The sequence below is a fragment of the Nuphar pumila genome, chromosome 5 (assembly GCF_984573655.1).
Source record: "Nuphar pumila chromosome 5, dmNupPumi1.hap1.1, whole genome shotgun sequence".
Classification (NCBI taxonomy): Eukaryota; Viridiplantae; Streptophyta; class Magnoliopsida; order Nymphaeales; family Nymphaeaceae; genus Nuphar; species Nuphar pumila.
Window position 1 is genome coordinate 132,291,969 of NC_143253.1, and position 21,613 is coordinate 132,313,581.

The 21,613-nt window shown below is 39.7% G+C and overlaps 1 protein-coding gene across 3 annotated transcripts; it reads right to left on the reverse strand.

The window, feature by feature from the left end:
- Window positions 1-2,410: 2,410 nt before the first annotated feature.
- On the reverse strand, window positions 2,411-8,490 carry LOC149838784 (E3 ubiquitin-protein ligase DA2L-like). Of its 3 annotated transcripts, none has more exons than XM_090006806.1 (8): window positions 8,161-8,490; window positions 7,923-7,974; window positions 7,715-7,760; window positions 6,862-6,943; window positions 6,624-6,708; window positions 6,377-6,494; window positions 3,689-3,755; window positions 2,411-3,561 (listed from the first exon to the last, which is right to left on the reverse strand). In XM_090006806.1, the coding sequence occupies exons 1-8, from the start codon at window positions 8,350-8,352 to the stop codon at window positions 2,881-2,883; spliced, it is 1,323 nt and encodes a 440-aa protein (XP_089862932.1). In that variant the 5' UTR covers window positions 8,353-8,490; the 3' UTR covers window positions 2,411-2,880. The 3 variants fall into 3 exon arrangements, with proteins under 3 accessions (XP_089862932.1, XP_089862931.1, XP_089862930.1); XM_090006805.1 differs by having other exon boundaries at window positions 6,609-6,708; XM_090006804.1 differs by having other exon boundaries at window positions 6,606-6,708.
- Window positions 8,491-21,613: the final 13,123 nt, after the last annotated feature.

Genomic DNA, 21,613 nt, shown 5'->3' on the forward strand with positions numbered 1-21,613 from the left:
TGTTCAGTTTGCACAGAGCAGAATCAGTCAGCAAATTTTGACCGAATGTTGCTGGTTGAACCGCTCTACAAACCTGCCAATAGGTGTCTTTTCTGAAGTAACAGGTGTGTGAGATGCACCATATGGAAGTGAAGCAACCTGCCAATTTTTTTCACGGTAGACTGAGGTCTGACTGTTGAACAATGCCTTGTCGAAATTGGCCACCTGCCCACTATTGCATAGGTATGCAGACATAATTGATCACTGTGACTCTGCAACGAAATTCGCGAAGGGCTGCCAGCATATCGACAGACCTACTGGTAACACCCTTTGGTGCACTAACTCCCACTATGACAAGGATGTCAAAGGTGTATGGAATTTTATTGGAAGTCTCTGGAGGACACGGTGCTCTAATGTGCGGCAATGAACACGACGCTCTGATGTGCACGGGCGATGGGCGCGCCATGTTACCGTGCGCAGCACAAACAGCTACACTTCGGTGCGCAGCGCGGCATGAGTTATTGCAGTGCGCGACATGGAGTACTCCGCTGAGGTGTGCAGCGCACGATGAGGTGCTACAGTGCACAACACAGAGTAAGTGTGGTTGATGCACATCGACAGACGTGTGCGATCAATGCTTTTGTCTTGCACTGTTGCAGGAGTGACAAGACTCTTGCTGTGTTGAACACATCTGCGGCTGGAATGATCCTTTTGAATTGCGCTCTAGATCGGATTGGACACTGGTCTGGTTCATATATACATGCAGAGGAGGTTCTTGCTGCAGTAATTTGGCTTGATCCTAGGACCTGTGGTGAACTGGACCCTCACGGATCTGTTCTTCCACAATCGGGATTGTGCACACTTGAGAAGGAAGTTTGAGAACTTCCCTATGCTAAGCAGCAAGGTCGGCTATCGCTTGAGCGAAAAACCTCCCTTGGCTTGGCAGAATTATGAAAGGTCTTACGATCGAATACATTGCAAGATCGATAGTGTGAGCGCTGAAGTATACAGTCCAAAGCAAGCATGCAGCACAACATAGTAAACACAAGTTGTGAATGTGTGCACCGATTGATATGAATTCAAATATGTAAAAGAGGCCAAGTACTCGGCATTTCTGCGGATAAGCACTGGAAACTTGACGTCTTCACAGTTTCATTGAGGCTTTGTCAAACTGCAACGGATTGCACATTGAAGTTGCACCGGAACGATGACCTTGTCCGATACACTCCACCTTCGCCGATTGTGCGATGAGCTAGCCTAGGCGATCACCTCAACCTTGCTCTACCCAATTCGATCAACCTGAAGTTGAACAAAGTAGCCCAAGGGTTTGGTTCACCAAACACCACCTACTCTCCAAAAGGAGATCCAGTGCCGCTAGGCACAAGAGAGAAATCCCTCAAATTCAATTCCAATATTCAATGATTCAAAAGATGTATAAGAGTTCATGCTTATGCCTATTTATAGGTTACAAAAAGTGAAAACCCACCAAAATGAATACTGTTGATGGCTGTTAGAAAGCCACCCGATTTTCCAACCAACTTACCGCCCAAGCCCGAGTGGTCGAGAGGCACCCATGCATCAAACCTAGACTGCTGAGGTGGATCGGCCGTTACACTAAAAGTTGACAGTAATTACAGACCTGCACTACTGTTCTGGCTAACTTGCATGACTGTGTATGACTGTGCATGACTTACCCGCATGGCTGCACTGTCATCACCAACTCACTGAATTGATCTCACCCACGTGTGCCACACTTAAAGTTGGTTGCACTGAGGTGGCAGCACCTCATAGGTTGTTGCATCAATTGTGTGCTCCCCATCGGTTAGCGAGTCTGGTAATTGCAACGAGTACAATCTAAACCCCTTAACAAATATCCATTGGAGGGAAAGTCTAGTGCCAGCAGCCACAGTAATTTCATCTCCAATAGCCTATATTTAAGTTGTTGCAGTTAAAAAACTCGTAGTTGGATTTTTAGGTTGGACCAACCGGTCTGCCTCTGGGTGGGAAACGGTTGTTTCATCCCTTATACAAGCGATGTGTTCCTGGCCTTAAAAATTAGAGTGCTCAAAGCAAGCCTAAGCTCTGCATACATTATCATGGGACAACATCACAGGATTTCAGTCCTATTGTGTTGGCCTTCAGGATCGGAGTAATGATTAAGAGGGACAGTCCAGGTCAGGTGTCATTAAAACCAACCCGGTATCAGGTCCAAAAAATTAAGACCCAAACCAAACCGATATGAAACAAAGTTTTGTTTCAGTTCTAGGTATCTAATTCATTTCATATCCAAATGGGTAAATTGGGTTTAGCCATACATCATGCAAGGTATATATCAGGTCAAGCCTTATTAACAGGTCGAATGCACCTGAGCAGCTAATGAAAACCATAGTCCAAGAAACTATGACTTGATACACGATACGTAGGCCTGGCATTAGAATAATTTAAACTTTGCAGCATCAACAAAAGACAGTCCTTCATCGTAGGGAAAAATCAAAGGTATAGATACAAACCCATGGTTGTAGCCTACATGCATCAAGTGATGGAAGCAGTTGGCACTTGGCAGTATCCACATATTGACATGCTGTTGAAGTAACTCAATCGACTCCTGCTTGAACTGATAGAACCTGCTACTGGAAAGATATTCTTATAAAAGTAGACACCAAAACCAAACATTGTTGGCCTGCAAGACTAGTAGAAGCATCACTGCTTCCCTTCGAATGAGAACCATGTCCAGTTTCACTACAACAAAGCTTGAAAGCTTCTTCCACGCTTCATCGTCCACAATGGGCGCAACATACAAGCATTCAAAACGCTACCTCTTCTATACACCAGTTGTCTTGGAATCAAGTTGATTCCCATTATGCATCTCAGAGTTGGAGAGAGAATGGAGGCTGCAAGAACTCATGGGCATGGTGTTTCTGTGTTCAAGTCGGATTCTAGCGGTTGATCTGCCTCTGCAAAAATGGAAGATGCCTTGCTCTCATTCACCAAAGACAGACGGTCCATTGATTCCACTTCAATGGTATTCCCATCTATATTTTGATGGTTAAGGCAAACTGACTGTAAGGAATCACACTGAACCTTATCAAGACCAACATAATGATGGTTGTCGCAACCCAATCTTGAACAAGCTGTGTCTGAGCCAGATAGAGAATGAAGGCTCCATGAAGTGATAGACCCATCCTCGGAAAAAGCTAAAGTCGAACTTTCATCAGCCACAGTTCCTGCTGAAAATTGCTCACTTTCTAAAGGTCCAGTACCAGCAACACTACCCCTGGTTGATTGTGAACTATTCTGTGATTCCACTTCATCATCTCCAGCTTCTGAACTCTCCTTTACAGTTTTTTCATGCAGGGGTTGTTGGTTAAAAAGAAGAGATTCAGGTTGTAACTTGGCACATTCATCTGTTGTTGCAGTGCCAGACGCATGCTCCACAGTAACCGACATTTCTAATGCATCTTGTCCTTCGGTCCCATATGTCAAGGTTGGCCTTGTTTGATTTGGTAACTGAGCAAATCCTCCTGATTCACTATTGCTGCAAGAACCAAATCTGTGTGTTGTAGATTCCGACAAGGTGTTCTCCTATTCCAAGACATCACAAAAGCATATAAAATAATTCAACTATGAAATTAATTGTCATTATCCGAATCTTCAATCATACAGAAAGAACCTATAAATGAAAAAGATCATTAGGTACAAAATACTAAACCTGGAGTGAGAGCCAGATAGCTTCCATGAACATAATTTCTTCAATATCTGTACCAAAATCTTCGTTTCTGCACAGAAGAAATTCCACTACGAGCTTATATGAAAACGTCCCAATAACTGGACTGTGTACACAAGATTTTGAACTAATTAATGGTCAACAAGTGGTGTACTTGGAAAACAAAACTTTGACAGGCAGTCTAGCAAAATGAACCATATGATTTGTGCTCAGGTGAATGCTGATATGATTTAAACTTCATGTGGCACCATGTTACAAAAAAGATATTCTTGTTTCTTTAGTTTTCTTGCTTTGATAATCAATCCTGTGGATCAAGGCCCATTCTTTTCGCTAATCATTTCACAAATAATACATCATAAATTACAAAAGCCGTTACAATTAGGATTCCTGTATTCCAAGATAACACTTCTCCCTGTGCCCTAACAAGAGAAAACAAGTTGTGCAGAGTGGGGTAAGGAAGCTTAAATGCAACTACAATTGTAGTCAATTGCATGTCCAAACACAATGACCTGATTAAGAATGCTTTCCTCTACCTTTTGAGGAAGCATTAAGGTGTGCACACCATCTTCGATAACTAAATTGGGCAATGACCTTCACATTCATGTTGAGTAATTGATAAACAATGCCTTCCACTATATCAACTTCTGGGAGAGGATGTCATCAGTAAGGAATCTGAGTCCTGCAGCCAGACAATGTCTTGTGAATTCCCAATAGCAAAAACAATCCTGAGTAGACAAAGTGCTGTCAAGCACACTGCGCAACTGCATATGCCGAGATATTTGAAATTGCATGATGCACTCATAACTTTGCAACATAAGATCAATAAGGCTTGTTTTGGGGGAATGTGGCAAAAGGACCTTGTTTTGTGGTACACAGCAAATGTTTTCAAGCAAATATCCTCCAACAATCTTTCCCTTTTGCATTCATAGTCGTTGTATTGTTAATCATTCACTTGAGCTTCCCAAACCTTGAGCACTTGCAGAAATCTAATGTCCATACAAACACCTGTATTCCTACCAGTTCAATGAACACAACTTTGTCAAACTCAAGCTTTGGCATATCTTCTCCCATCTATACACATTAAAGAAATTCACCTGCCCTCCCTGCTCAACAAGATCACCATACCATCTTCCTAGTCAGTGCAACAAAAACTAAAGCTTATCCTTTCTTTTCCAGGAAACATGTAATCCATTTTCCTAGTGTTGTAGTTGTTAATTAAAAAGTGTTGTAGTTGTTAATTAAACTCACCATGCATCTATCCCCTGGTTTTCATGCTATGAGAAAGAATTTCTGCATTTCCTAGTACTATTTTCCAAACACCACTTGGACTTGAACCACGCATGAACTGCATCATAGGTTTTACAAGTTGAATCATAAATCCAACCAGAATTACTGAAAATTAATTTAGGGCGTACTGGCCAGACAGGCACTTTCCATAGAACAATATCTACAAATTACAGATGCTATATGTCAGAACTACAAGCCGTGAAATCTAAAAGAGACATTAGCTTCTCCCAGGCTCAGCCACATGTCTGTGAAGCTTCTTAAGGGGAAAATCAATCTCTTCTTCTCTAGTTTTGAAAGGAGAAACCATTTAGAATGTTTCATTCCCCCGAAATCATCTGGGACCACGTTTATGGACAACTAAGAATTCAATACATTGTTTGAATATGATCATATCATATTATTGCCCTGCAATGCCCCTACGAGCAAAAAAAGATGAATTATAAAACAGGTCCATAAGTGCATTTTTTCTTTTACAAATATCAATTATTTTATTAATGTTGTTTAAGTTCTACTTGGGATCGTTCAAATGCTCGTGTACCCAACAAATGAATCAGAGCAGGGGGGAAGATGAGGATATCATAACGAGGGAAATTAGATAACTTTCATAGTAGTGAAAAAGAGTCACTTATATGAAGGACGTCAGAGAATCAAATAAGATCATGGGACGAACAAGTAGCATACTAGCATGCTATCTTTTTGGATACACAATGTCCTATTCAATAAATTAGCATAAAATTCGTTAATCATGGACCAAGATATCTAGGAATCTAGCCAAGTCAAGCTCAAAGACCAGGACTAATTAATTCATCAGACAGCACTATTTCATGGATGAAACTGAACATCAAGCCAACTTAGGCAAAGTCACCATAATGCATACTGTTCATCTGTAAGTCTAGACAAATCTGTCTGAATTTGTCCAAAGCACCCAAAGACTACATGAATGAGATACAAACTTGGGCCAACCATCGAGGAATCCCTTAAATTTCAAAGGCTTCAAACTATAGGTTTGAATCCTTTTCCTCCTTGTGATGACTGGTATTTGGTCCATCCATAATGAATACACTTAGCAGAAATGCATATTGACAGGACCATACAACGAGAGCTCAACTTGAGCTGGTATTTGACTCAGACTTCTCTAACTTATGTAATATGTGAATAGTTCTGAGTCGCTGCAAAAATCTTCTTTTTCATATGTATAAAAATCCTTTTTAATTTTGAATAGATTAGCAATTAAAGGACTTCTATTTCATTGATTGTAATGATATAACTTGACATTTCTGGAACATTTAAAACACCAATCCTACAGCACATGAACGGAATGAAAACTTTAACCATGTAAACTCATTGTCACCAATTAGGCGACAAGGTTCCTATAATTTCACTTACACATGGGTGTATGAGTGTAAAGCAGGTATGACTAGTTGAGTACTCTCTGTAGATAATGTTGCCTCTAGGGGATCAGGTGAATCCCTTACTACAGGCTGCTCCAAACTGCTACCTGCCACTGAGATAACAAAGATAAAAAATATATCAATATTCATTATGCACGTTCACTTCAGTAAAAAAAAGAAACGTATCCTATAACTAAGACTAAGATTTCTTTATAAAAGTTCACCACCAGACAGCTCCACACCAGGTGAAATTGGAGCCTGACGTTTTGAAATTTGTAGTTCCTGACATTGCATCCTTATTTTTGCCTCAATTACCTTTTGCTCTTCCTAAAACACATGAGAGAACATATTAACTGTAGTGCCAGATAATTCCAACTGATTTCTAGCGAAATTTTTAAACATGAACTAAAGTTTTCTCATGTATGAGAGCTAATAAAAGCCATAACCAAAATTAAGGATGTGCTAGATCAAATTTCATACCGCAATTTCAATGCCCTTCTCTTCCTGGGTCCTAGCACCATGATACTCAACAGCATAACAGCCAGATTTGCAGAATGGGCATCTTTAAGAGATGAAGGAATTCAAATGGAAAAGAAATACAAATAGAGGAGAATAAATCAATATTTTTGCAGAATTTAGAAATTGCTGCTTATGTGAAACTTCTGTCACACAACCGTAGCTCAAGAGACATCTATCTCCCAGCTTTCTCATTGAAAAAAATAAAAGAATTATCCACAAAAGTTTATTGAAAACAAGAGCCATCTACCAAAAAAATGAATATAGAAGATTATTCCATATTATAAACACGGAATATGTACACATATATGTGTGTGGGGGGGTGGGTCTTTTTGTTAATCAGATAACAAAATTCTGAAAAAGAACAATCTCAAATGTCAAGGTTATGTTAAATTCTCTGTGAGCACGGGCATCTTTTTGTGTAATTCAAAAGAAACAACAAAGTCTTTTCAGTTATTCATAAATATGGAGTCATGTTTTGCCAGAAAGACTAGAAGAAAAAAAATGGTGTGATTATCAGAGGATGCAATCAATTATCCAATTCATTCTTCAAGCGTTTCTCTTACTCTAGCATTACCTGAGGATCACCGTCTCACGCTTCTAACAGAATATCTTTCTCAAAACCAAATTCCAGAAGGAACCAAAACAGAAGAAAAGTAAGATGAAGACAACAAGAACCAGAGTACATTCACATAAGCATCAAAAATAAAAAATAAATGGAAGCAAGGAATAATCTCAAGCGGCCTCTAGGAGTAACAAACTAACCATGCTAAAAAAAACAAATAAATGGAAGTTTAAGCTAAAAAAAAAAGGATACTGTGCAGGACGCGTTGCATCTTGAGGCTTCATCTGCAAAAAGCACTCTGCACCCCAAAAGTTCACAAACAATAACAACCAAAACACAAATTCACAAAACTCAAAAGCAAATATGCTGCTAACCTATATAAATCCAAATCCTAAAGTTACAATTGCAACAAACTTGTCATCACAAAGAAAAAAAAAGAGAAAAGACAAGAAAAAAACACCTGTGCAGACACTTTTGGTGCAACATCTTGATCTATTCAAACTCGGATAATACTGCAAAACGATAACCCACATTAAAAAACAGAACAAATGTTAAAATTATGAAACACCCACATCAAGAAATGCTAAAAAAAAAAGGCCATCTTCAAACAACAAAAACCAAAATCACAAAAAATCCAATACAACCAAACCAAACCAACCCAACATTCACAATAAGTTAATATATGCAAAAGGAATTACACAGAAGCAAATTGGGCATTCCTCAAGATCGGGTGACTGCTCATCTTCTCCAGGAAAACAGGGTGCAAGCTTCCCGGAACGGATTAGCTTTCTGAGCTTCTTGTAGTCAATATTGCATGGTTGGTGATGGATCCCTTGAGGCCTAGTGTACTCTTCTTCGACTCTGACCTTCCTTGCAAGCCTATTGCCCATCTAATAATTCCACGTATTACCAACAAAATGTTTCAGTACAAGACCGCTATTCCTCCAATCTTCTTCGATTTTCGGTCACTTCCATTTGCAGGGAAGAAGGCAGGAAAGACACTTTGGATAAAGAAGAAGATGGCAGGGGTGAGAAGCCAAGAACAAACCAAACAAGATTTCGTACCCTCCTTTTTCTCGCTTTCTTTGTGATATCTTTAGAGTACAAAAAATACTGATCAAAACCAAAAGAGATCTCCGGGTAAGGAAGACTCGCAACTCTTTAAACGGAAGTTTGGTGATAGGACCAAACCGCCACCTATTTTTTGCTTTCTAGAATTTTTTTTTTCTCTCGTTGCTTAATTTTTCTACTTCTTTCTCTCTCCTTTGTTGGCATCTGCGTGGCAGCATTTTACCGTGACAGATTGAAGAAATCTTATAAAAGATTTATTAGGTGTGTCAAGACGAGGCCGGGTATTCGGACTCCGGGTAGGCCCAGTTTTGATCTTGCAGCAAAAGATGCTCCTTGTAGGTTTCGAACTCATGATGTTCTGTCAACTTGGTGACTTTAACAATTCACTCCTACCAGATAAGCACCGCCTCGTGGGTATTTTACTAGGTTTGAATTATTTAATTTTTATGACAGCATTTGTTTCATGCCAAACAGTGGGAATGAGGCTCATATCCCGGTAAAATTGGGCTTTTTTTCTTGTTTGGGGGTGAAACAAGCGCCCAAACAGGAAAAGGTCCATGGGACCAACAAAATAAATGTACTGACCCTATTTTATCATTGGAATGGGGTTGCACCGAGGGGTGTCAACGGGGCAGGTTTACCCAGACCAGACCCGAACCAAACTTTATAGGGTCCGGGTATACTGATAAATAAGAAGATCCGAGTTCAGACGCGAAGGTCCGATTAATAATGGACCCGGGTATGGTTTGTGAAATTTTATATCAGACCCTAACCCGACCTGAGTTTCGATTAAGACTCATAATTTTTTAATGTAAAAATAATAAAAAATATGGTTTTACTGGGTTTGGTTCATGTAGTTCTTATCGGGTCCGAGTATGGTTTTTCTTATAGTGGACTTGGTTAGACTCAGATCCGAACCCGATATCATGCCCAAAAATCGGGTCCAAGTTTGATTCCACCTGGGTCTGAACCAAACCCGACCCGTTGACACCCCTGGTTGCACCACCTCCACCTGAATTGAGATCAGGTTCAACGTGATTGCACACTTTTGGTGGGTGATCCGGTGCAGCAGCACACCAAAAGTGTGCAATCACATTGCACGTGATCCTCCCTCCCCCACCTCAGGAATTACTTTTGCCTGAAAGCTGGACTTTGGAAAGAAAATCGCTTTCTTTTTTGAAGGAAGGATTTTTTTTTTTTTTGAGAAAATCGCTTCCTCACATCGGTCACTTAACAGACGCCTCCTATTATTGGACTTAAGTATGGTTTTTCTTATGATTAGTTCAATCGGATTTAAGTTCAGATTCAGTACCAACGCCTCAAAATCGGATCCAACCCGATTCTGGTGGAGGTCTGACCGGTTGACATCCTTATGCGTTTAAGTTGATTGATCAAAAAAAATTTTCTTTAAAAAAATTGATGAAAAAAAAAATCCACCTTCAAATTGAACAAGAAATTCTAACCTTTGTCGGCAAGGTAGCATTAGCAATCATGGTCTTCTTTTTCCGACTTCCCCATTTGAATAAAATGTAGCACTCAATGCAGGCATGGTTGTCATCATAGGGACCCCACCTACAATGGTTGGTCCCAAAACAACATAGAAATGACCCATTAACCGGACCTAGGATCCATCTGGGTCTGAGTAATTGATTAGGGTTTCAGGTCTAGCCTCATTGATATGGAACAGCACATTAATATGAACAATCTCTAGGGGGTTTTGTTTAGCTTTGTGTGTGTGTGTGTGAAATGAAAACCTACAAAATGAGTTGCTATTTTATTTTCAAAATTCTGACCTCATAGATGTATTCAGCATGATTGATTCACTAGAAATCAACACTTGGATCCTGCATTTTTGATGAAATAAATGATTTTTTGAACCTCAAAAATTTATGAAAATTATCGACTGTTGTTTTTTAAAACTTTATAAAATTATATCCATGCATCAGAATCAAATGCTTAAAGAAGTGATTTCTATAAAAAAACACGCATATAGATCACATCTGAATGGTCAGAATTTCAAAAAGCACTGAAAATCCAATAGCATTTTTCATTTAGTCTCTCTCTCTCCTTTTTTTCCAATCGATGTCAGGTCTATCCTTGAACTACGAGAAGTGTTGTCTATCCATGGTCAACGCCCCTCCATCAATGTTGGACATGGGCCAGCGGATATTCGGATGCTTGGTTTCGGATAATTCTTTTTCTTATTTGAGTCTGCCGCTTCAAATTGTATCAACGACAGCCTGGAGCACTACTATCCAAAGGGTTCCGAAAAAAATATCAGGTTGGCAAGCGTCTTACCTTTCTATCGCGGGTAGACTAACTCTCATCAAGCACGTCCTTTCTGCTATGCTAAAAATTTTTATGTCTATGTTCCTAATGCCTATGGGGGTTAGTAAGAAGATAGCTCAGGTAGTGACGCACTTCCTGTGGTCTGAGCGAGGTCCCAAAAACAAGCGTCACCTAATACGATGGGACACTCTTCGACTACCCCCAAATAGGGGGGGGGTGGGAATCAAGGATCCCCAGCTGAGGAGTATGATTCTTGTTGTGAAGCAGAGCTGGCTTGCACACCAACCTGGGTCTCCGTGTGCAAGCGTGCTTCTAGCTAAATACAGTGGAGTGGAATCATTTGTGGGGGCCACAAGCGTGCATCAACGAACTATGTCAAAGCTTCGGCGATCATGGATCCAAGCATGGTCTGCAGTTCTGTCTCATAATGGCAATGTTGACTCGCAGTCTCAGTTCTTTGGTCGTAACCTTGCTCTGAACGAATCTTTTCGCTCCAAAGAAGGCTACCTTGCTCTCCTTCCGTCGGGGGTGGACCGGTTCCCGACGAACCTGATCTGGGGCAAGGGTCCCACTCCGAGATCATGTTTCCTGGCTTGGCTAATCTTACACGATCGGGTGCAGACTGACAACTTCCTCAAATCCATCGGATTTCATCTGCCGAGTAAATGTGTGTTGTGTGAGGCGGCTGAAGAATCTGCCTTTCACCTTTTTTGGGAGTGCTCTGTTTTTCAAAACATCTTTAAGGTGACTTGGAATAAGCCGGGGGTTAGCGTGCGCCAGAAATCGTTCGCCAACGATTTGTTGTGGGGTCCTCAACCAGTTCGTCATTGCAATAAATGGCGTATTATTTGGCGAACTTGGCTTCTCTCGTCATGGTGGGCCGTATGGATGACTCGTAACAACGCTATTTTTCGGCAGATTCTGGCAGTGTTCAACAAAATGGTAAACCTTATTTTGGCGGACGTATACGTCATTCTCCGCATCAACATCCCTGATCTGCAGCTCCATCTGCCTCCAGGGACCAGTCATGATCCAGGGTGATGCTCGTCGCCTAACTGTTTTTGTTTCTTGTTTCTTTCTTCATTTTCATCCTTGCATCTCTACTTTTCTTTTTTCTTTTTTTGGGGCTCCTTGGCATGTCTTGGGCCCGTGCTTGGTTACCCGATAGGTTCAATGTTGGTTGAACCTGTTTTCGTTTCGTAATGTTGATGGTTATAGTTCGGCTCTCTCTCTCTCTCTCTCTATATATATATATATATATATATATATATATATATATATATATATATATGTGTGTGTGTGTGTGTGTGTGTGTGTCAGGTGTGTGTGTGTGCGTAACCTCCCACCCCAAGGAGATGTGCGCTGACAGCTCCTACCGACCACCACGCGGAGCCCCCTTGGTAAAACTTGGTTTAACTTCGTTTAACTAATGACTGGACTTTTAATGGTCATTCCAAATTATAACTGCATTTATATTAAATGGATCTAACAACAGTTCAATATTCTCAACCCAATCCCATTGACAATCTTTAAAAAAAAAAAATCCCTCTCAAGAAAGATTTGCACTCAAATATATTGCTCTCAAAATACAAAAACTCAAACAATTTTTTTTTTTTACTGTCATGAAAATCAAGATTGAACAAGAAATTCTAAGCTCTGTCTGCACGTTAGCGATTATGGTCTCTTTTTCCCCTCATTTGAATAAAGACTGGCACTAGATGCAAGTATGTTTGCCTTTGTAGGGACCCCACCCTTCAATGGGTCCCATACCACTGTTTATGGAACTATAAAGTTTATTTCTATAATGGCAATGTAGAATGTGTACTTCTCCATGAAGCATTAAGGTGAATCTTTTACCTTGCAAATAGAGCTTACTTGTTATGTGGGGAAAGCCAAATGAGGCTGGATAATAATAAGCATCTTGCTTTCTTCTACTCTTTTTTTTTTTTAAAGGCAAGCTGGGGTTAGTCCGATCCCCACCCGTTATTATTCAACATACCACTGGGTTTTGAACCTGCAACGTCTCACCACAGGGAGACGTGAGATGTAGCTCCCACCAACAGCATGGAACCTCGGTTAGTCTCTCTTCTGCTACTTTAGCAAGTATTAAGTAGGGATGTAAATGAGCCAAGCCTAGTGTCCACAAGGGCTCTGCACATTTGACTAGGTAGGTCAGCTTAAAGTGTTCAAGTTGAAAGACATCTTGAATTTGATAGCCGGGGTGTGTGTCCTTTGCCGTAAGATCATAGACAATGAGAAACTATTTTTTTTTTAAGGGCAAGCTGGGGTTAAGGAGACCCCTACCAGATATCTCTTAAGCCCCATGTGGTAGAGGGATTCGAACCTGGGCCTTCAGCTTGGCACAGGACCTCGCTTACCACATGGGATACCACCTCGATAATGGAAAACTATTCCCACCCATTAGGCAGGATGGGGAGTAGTCATGAAGTTTTACACCATGGACATCAAAACAGGCCATAATGTGACACTTGAACCATAACAGTGGTTTCTCTATGTTATCGAAAAAAAAATTAGCCAAGTCTGATCAAGATTTACTTTATTTGCACTTTTGTAAAGAAATAGTGCTCAATCTTGATCAGTCAACCAAGAGCTCTGTTTTGTTATGTTTGCGAGTTTTATGTCTAGTTAGATCTTGTTTCAAGCTAGTTAAGATGAGAGTTAGGTATCGGATAAAGATGACCCATATTTTAAGTTTCTAAATAACAAACAAGAGAAACGAGAACCTACTAAATGGGCACGATGCTAAATGAAGCATGCTATTGGATTTTCCATGTTTGTTTGAAATTTTGACCATACAGATGTGATCTATGTGCTTGTTTTTATAAGAATAACTTCTTGAAGCATTTGATTCTAATGCAGAAATGGGTGTTTATCTGGACAGCTTACAATTTTCATAAGTTTTCTATGCTTCAAATATCATTTTTTCATCCAAAATGCTTGATTCAAGTGTTGATTTTTAGTAAATCAATCATGTTGAACACATCTATCGGGTTAGAATTTCAAAAAAAATACCAAAAATCTAATAGCATGATTCATTTAGCACCGTTGAACAAATAACCAAGGAGAAATGACACAAGATTAACTAAAGAACAAGTATAGATGTTTGGATGATTCAACATCAAAATGTCAAGTTATGGAATGGTGACTTCCAACTTAATGATTTGGCACCTGAATGCGGCAAATTTGTATGTATTTTGGTCACCATAACACAGTGTAGTACACAGAGAAAATCAGCCATGTCTCCAAAATTACTACACTATCCTTACCACCATTGGGTTGTACTGTCAAAGGGGCACACTTTCTATGTGGTACTTAGCACAAAAAGAAATTGATTCCTTGACTCAGTCCCAGTCATGTTTTAGTTTGAAAAGTCTAGTTATGGATGTAGTGTCACAGAGACACGGGCATGAACTGTGACACTAGGAATATAAGATGCATGTTGGCATATTTTTTGAAAAATAAGATACGAGGACACGGATATTTTAGGTGATTAAGAAATATTTTTTTATGATATATTAATGTACAAAAATTATTAAAAAATAACAAAACATTGTCCATACATGTTATAACGTGTCACTTGGTTTGTCCACAAGTCGTGTTGTATTCCTTCCCTCCCTTCCCTATAATCGGGAAAGATCAATCAGCAGATTTATTGATGTTGTTCTCTAAAGAAGGTAACAAAAAAAAAAAGTCTGAGGTTGCTAATGCTAATTCAAACGTTCCTTCTGCAAGGGCTTTGCCTTCTTAGTTAGGGGCAACGGTAGTTTAGGATGATCATAATTCGAAACCCATAGGGAGATCATCAATTGACATAAAATTGAAGCTGGGGATTTTATCAATGGCAGGCCTACCAATGTGTGTGTGTGGGGGGGGGGGGGCTCCACTTTTTTTTTTTTGTTGTGATAGGCAAGCTGGGGTTAGGCAGACCTCTACCAGTTATACAACTATACCATTGGATTTTGAACCTGCAACATCTCAACACAAGGTGACATGCACTAGTTGGTCCTACCAGACAAGCGGAGCCCGGGGATATTCCCTTGCCCTGTCTAAAAAAAAATCAATGTTCTACCGACGCCATGAATGCCATTTTTTCACCATGAGTCAAGGTTAACCAAAGTGAAAGTGAAATCATATGCAGATCTTATTTTATTTTAATGAACTGGTAGGGGTCAGCCTAACCCCAGCTTGACCATCGAAAAAAAGAAGGTGAAATGATACGCGGCCCACAATCTTTTGTGGGTGTTTGAATTTAGTGGTTGAACGCTCTTCAAACAAGGACATTTGACCGGAATTATGTCGGCAGATGATTGAAGAACTCCCTTTTTATCTTTCACTCTATTTCCATCACTTTTTCTTTCTCTTTTAATGGTTGTTGGAATACTGATTTTTGAAGGTTAACAAGCTAGTTTCCATCTGCTTTGTTTTCTGCTGTTACAAATATTAACTATGCAATCTGCACAATAAGAGTTGAGGAACAAATTTCGGGCTATGTCACAGGAAAACAGACATACCTGACCCTTTTTCTGCGGATCCATTATTATGAACCCAAACAGGGTCAAATCAGATCAGGGTCTGAAACTCTATCATATATTTTGAGTCAGATTCAGATCCACTCATTGAAAGTCGGATACACCTTCAAGTAGGGCTGGACAACAGGCCCAGCGACCAGCAAGTGGCCCTTAGCCCAGCCATAATGGGTCAGGCTTGGGCCTAATTTTTGAAAGAAGGCCCAACCTAAATCAGGCTTAAATCCGACCTGACAAAATCATGGGTAAGTCAAGCCAGCCCACAGGCTATATATATATATATATATTCAAATAGAGTCAACCATGTGATTTGAAAAATGGATCCATCTTTGATGTAATCTACTATTTATGGGCTTTTCAGACATAAAAAACAGTTTTTGAAATACAATAGAGTAGCATATATCAAGTTCTTGTAAAAAAATTTAGTTAGATTTCTTGATTTAATGTTCTCATGTTGTGTGCTGTTAGTTAAGATTTTGTTATTATTGTCATGAAAAAAATATATAACTCAATGTTTGAAATTGAGAAAAATACCTTTATGAGAAAATAGTATTGGGGAAGACAGATCAATTTTTTTCACCTAATAGCTGCGAAAATAAAATTAGTAGACTAGATCCAAGATGGATCCATTTTTCAAACCACATGCTTGACTCTTTTTTCAATATATATATATATATATATATATATATATATATATATATATATATATATATATATATATATATATATATATATATATATATATATATATATATATATATATATATATATTCAAAAAAGAGTCAAGCATGTGGTTTGAAAAATGGATCCATCTTGGATCTAGTCTACTATTTTGCACTTTTTAAATTTAAGCTAAAAGAACATATGAATTCAAGGAAATGAATGAGAAATATTGTGAATATACAATGGCTTGTAATCCGGCCCGATCTGGTCTGAATTAGGCCCATGGGCCTAACGGGCAGGTCGTGGGTTTTGTATTAGACCCGAGCTTGAACAAAACCAAGCCTGGGCTCGAGCCAGTTGGTCAATGGTTTGGGCTTCCGTCCACAAAACAGGCCGGGCTCGCCCTTTGTGGAGCCCTACTTTCAGGTCGATCCTGACCAAACTTGTTTGCAAACCTATCAGAAAGATGCCGGTCACAAGAGAAATACTAAGAATGAAGACAAATAAATAAAGCATGTCCCTTTCATGGCCTACTTTCTAGTCTAGAACTATGGGAGGTAATACTACCCTCATCCTACCTATAACTCAGGATAGCTACTTTCCACTTGGTGGGATTACTCTTTAACTACAAACACCCATCAAAATGCATGACATCTCTCTCTCTCTCTCTCATGAGTGAAATGGTAAAAAAAGCATCAGCCTCAAATATATTTCCAAAGCAACCTTATTTATTAACCATCCTAAACGGCTTAAAAAAGCATATTCATACATGTTTATAATCATAATTTAATTATGGAACTCATTTAGTAGCAAACATGCATTAGATGAGATGCTTTTTATGTTTAATTAGATGTGTTTTTAGAGCAACCAAAAATCAACATATTCATATTGCACCATAACCTGATGATAAAAGGTCAAATTGTCGAGTTGCATATATTCGATCCAAATTATTATTCTTTAGTAAATAAGCAATGATGAATATATCCAAAACATTTTAGATTAAGCAAAAGATACATGCAACTATTTTTTTAAGTAGTTAAAATGGTTAGGGGATAAAACTGCTTTGAAGCTACCAAGTTTCCTCTCTCTCTCTCTCTCTCTCTCTCTCTCTCTCTCTCTCTCTCTCTCTCTATATATATATATATATATATATATATATATATATATATATATATATGGGGTTAATGTTTGGTGTCTTTCAAGGCACCAAATTATATGAAACTATTGAGCTGAAGCTTTGTCAAATCAATCTAACTACATATGTTGAGTAAGGTTTGTTTGCTAAGGACCAAACCTTGGATTACAACAACAACAACAACAACTACGCCTTCATCCCAAAACCAAACCTTGGATTGTATTGTTTAAATTCAGAAATAGGATTTTTTGAGTCATGAAATTTTAGTGCATTGTAGATCCTTCATTTTTGAAGCCCTTAAAAAATCAGCTTATGTGTCACTAACATATGATTGAAAACTATTTTTCTACTGAATAAACAGCATAAGTCACATCCATAAGATTTAATTTACAAAAAATAAAAAGTATGATTCTCAACTCAATAATTTCATATAATTTTGTGCCTTCCAAGGCACCAAATATTAACTCATATATATATATATATATATATATATATATATATATATATATATATATATATATATATATATATATATATATATATATATATAATTCTTCATTTTGAGGATGAGGTTTGTTATCATTTAATTATTAAAAAAACCAAGGAATGACATAAAAATAACTAGTAGTTGAAAGTCAATCGAGTGGTGGTTTACCTAAACCGGGCAGTTCACCTTTCCACATTGGGTTATATCCAAAGCCACCAAATAAAGCAATTGCATGCTCATACACGAGATTGAAGCCATTCGATTTATCTTTCAAAGCCTCTTTTTTACGGGCAAGGTGGGGGCAAAGCCCATGCTCTTAGAGCCTCCATGCCATAAGAGAGAATAATCACCAACGGGGGCTCCTGTTGTCTGGTTGGAGCAGTGAGTGCACCTCACCTTGTGTTGGGACGTTGCAAGTTCAAATGTCAATGGTATGGTTGTATAATGGTCCGACTCATGATCAAAGTTGGACTAACCCCAGCTTGCCTACCAAGAAAAAAAGAGAGAGAATAATCAAACTAACCACAGCTTGCCTATTAAAAAAAAGACAGAATAATCAAACCAAACAAAAGTGAAGGACAAAAAAATTGGGTTACCACCATCTTATGTGAGGCCTAGTTGGGTTTCACTCGTCCTCAATGCCATCCCCCTTCTTCATACCCCTCTTAAATCTTATAATGTAAGTTGTTTTAATCAAATTTGGCCTTATAGATGGATTCAACATGGTTGATTTAATTAGAATCAACCCTTGGATCACATTTTTTGAACAAAAAACTGAGTTTTTAAAATTACAAAATGTTGTGTTTTGCTGACGTTGATTTTTTAATCGCCACAAAGTTAGTTATGCACCCAAGTTGGATTTCGGCAATTTAAATATCGATATTCACTAAATGAATGTCGTAGATCACATCTATGGAGTCAGATTTGATGAAGACAATTTGCATCAATGAAATCCCAAGGAGGGGTGTGAAGATAGGGATGACTTTGAGGATGAGTGAAACATTTGTTGTGGGGCCACCTTCCCAGACAAAAAGAAAATATCGCAGCAATATTATAATAATACCGATTGTTTATTTATCTTTCCACGTCAGATTGGGCCAAACAGCCATTTGAAGCAACGATGATTTTAAAACTGATTTGGTCATTAACCAATAAGAGAAATTTCCAACTAAAACAAAAGAGAAAAAAGAAAAAGAAAAGTGGGACTTATATGTAGTGTATGCAGATATGCAATTAGATTGAATCATGTTGTTGGACCCACTTTGGTCTAAGCATAAAACCCACCTTTCATTTCTTCAATAGACAAGCTGATAGATAATTCCCATGGGAATAGAACCCAAGACCCCTCGGTTATGAAAAGAGGTGTCAATGGGTCCGACCTTAACTAGAATTGGGTGATTCAGACCTGAGTCTGACCAGATCTATCATAGGAAAAACCACACCTGGGTCTATTTAGGATTACATCAACCAGACCCAGCTGATAAAATAATATTTGTTATGATTTCTACGTTGAAAAATTGCAGATCTTTATCGGGGCTTGCGTTGGACCCAGGATTGGTATGAAAGTTCATAAACTGCATACCCAGCTCTGCATACTAACCGGTCCTCACAAGTCTGACCTGGATAGTTAATTGGATCCCTTCCTTCATCACCAAACCTTGACCCTGCCAGATCTGGTACAGGCCAATATTGGGTTGTAATCAACCCTTTGACACATCCAACTATGTCAGTCCGCCCCAATACAGGCTAGCTAATCAACTGGGTCAGACACATAAATTGGTTGTTATGATTTAGGGTCAATGTTCCCCAGTATAACACAAGAAAACAACAGATCCCACAGTGCTCCATGTCAAGCTCAGACCAAAACTACAGACTTCAAGACCTACAGCTGTACAACATCTGATTGTTGAAAGCTTACAACCAAGTATTCCTTTACTACAATGGATGATGCACCAGGCTGATTAGACGCAGATCTGCCTCTTCCCAAACAGTAAGTCAAGCTGACCCAAGCCTCAATTTAAAAAAAAAATTCAATGAGCCTAAGCCGACCCGAGCTGAACCCAGCCCTAAAATGTATGCACATTGGCCTGGGTCTAGAGTCTTAGCTTGATAAGCCAAGCTGAGCCAGAAGCAGCCGAGGCCTTTTCTCCCACCCATCATGCTCCAATGGGCTTGACTCGAGCCCAACCAATGCCCACTCCTAACTTTGTATGGTGAAAAAGGACCAGATCGAAATTTGGGAGCAGTGCTAGCAACAACTGTTAACCCAATTCAGTGTGCTCAAATCCAAATCTAATAAGTGAATATTCAATTATGTCAGATTCAAGTATACCTAGACCCAAACTGGATCCCTAGACGAATGCCACCAAGTTCACCATTAGTCAAGCCAATAGCCAACTGCAGTTCTACTAACAGCCCCAGCCTTGAGAGCACCTGTAAGAGCTGCATTTTGTTTTATCTTCTCATCATTTTTCTTCACCATATAGGCATCGGCATTGAGATGGAAACGTGTAGCCAATATATAGTTTTACCAAATTATTGTGTTGCCAAAATGTGGTATTGTGGATGGAGTTGCCAAAAACATCCTCCTGTGAATGGTGTTTAAATGAGGTGTTGGAGTTGTCAACTCCTTCTCCAACACTGTTAGCAATACCGCTACACTCAAAGGACAAAGGTCATTGGGGACACCACACAACAGAAGTGTTGGAGGAACCGCCAACGGGGGCTCCGCTTGTCTGGCAGGAGCTGTTAGTGCACGTCACCTTGTGCTGGGATGTTGCAAGTTCGAATCCCAATGATATATGGTTGTATAACTGGTAGAGGTTGGACTAGCCTCAGCTTTCTCTGTCAAAAAAAAAAGTTGGAGGAACCGCAATGCACATCTGGTTGAAGGCCTCCAAACAGAGCCTATTAGAGCCATGGGCTTTGTTTGGGAGCCGGACTGTGGGGATGCATTTGTGGATCTCGCACATTAAGGAGAAACTATGGATTTGGGACTTCCTGCTGGGTTTGTTTGAAGTCTGGTCATACCTTTGCCATTTCCACTGGAATGCTGTTTGAGATAGAAGGACCATTCTCCAGCTCACTTGTGAGCGAGCGGAATGCATCGTTAGAGTACTGTCCGAGCACGGTACGATAGTTGCTAACTACCACCTTCCAGCAACAGTAGTCAGGCAGTTTACCCTAACACCTTAAATTCTCTGTTTTCCATTCTCCCAAACAATTTTTGACGCTGGGGGTTCCCCAGCTCCTCTCCTGCAACCTCCAATGGACAGTTCCTAAACAGAGCTTAGTGCAACTAAGACCATGTTTGGGAGCCGGGAGTCAGTCGGATACCATTTTGCTGTTTCCATGTTTTGAGAAAGCATGGTGTCGTAATAGATGGTTTTGAGAAATCCACCATGTGTTTGGAAGCAGCCAACTAATTCCTGAGGGATAAATGTCTCCTCACCGGAATGATGCCAGAATCCAGTGACACTACCACCCATATACAGTGTACAGAACACTCACAAGTAGGGGTGGCAATCGGGTCGGGTTGGCGGGTTGGCGGGTCAGCATACCTCAACCCGAACCCGACCTGTTTAATAAACGGGTAACCCGACGCCAACCCATTTAATAAATGGGTTGGGTCGGGTAAACGGGTTTTCAGGTTGGCGGGTCGGGTTGACGGATCAGGTAGGCAGGTTGGCGGGTTGACCCACCCGCCTAACCCGTTTATTAAACGGGTCAGCCAGGTTGGCAGGTTGCCATACCCCCAACCCGAACCCGACCTGTTTAATAAACGGGTTACACGGGTCGACCCGTTTATTAAACGGGTTGGCTTAAGCCCAACCCGAACCCGCCTAAGAGGCGGGTTGTGTCAGAAATTGCCACCCCTACTCACAAGTGATCCTATGGGTTGCAAGCGCCAATATGGACAAACCAAATTTGCCTGAATAAATGCAATCAACAGAAAGGCG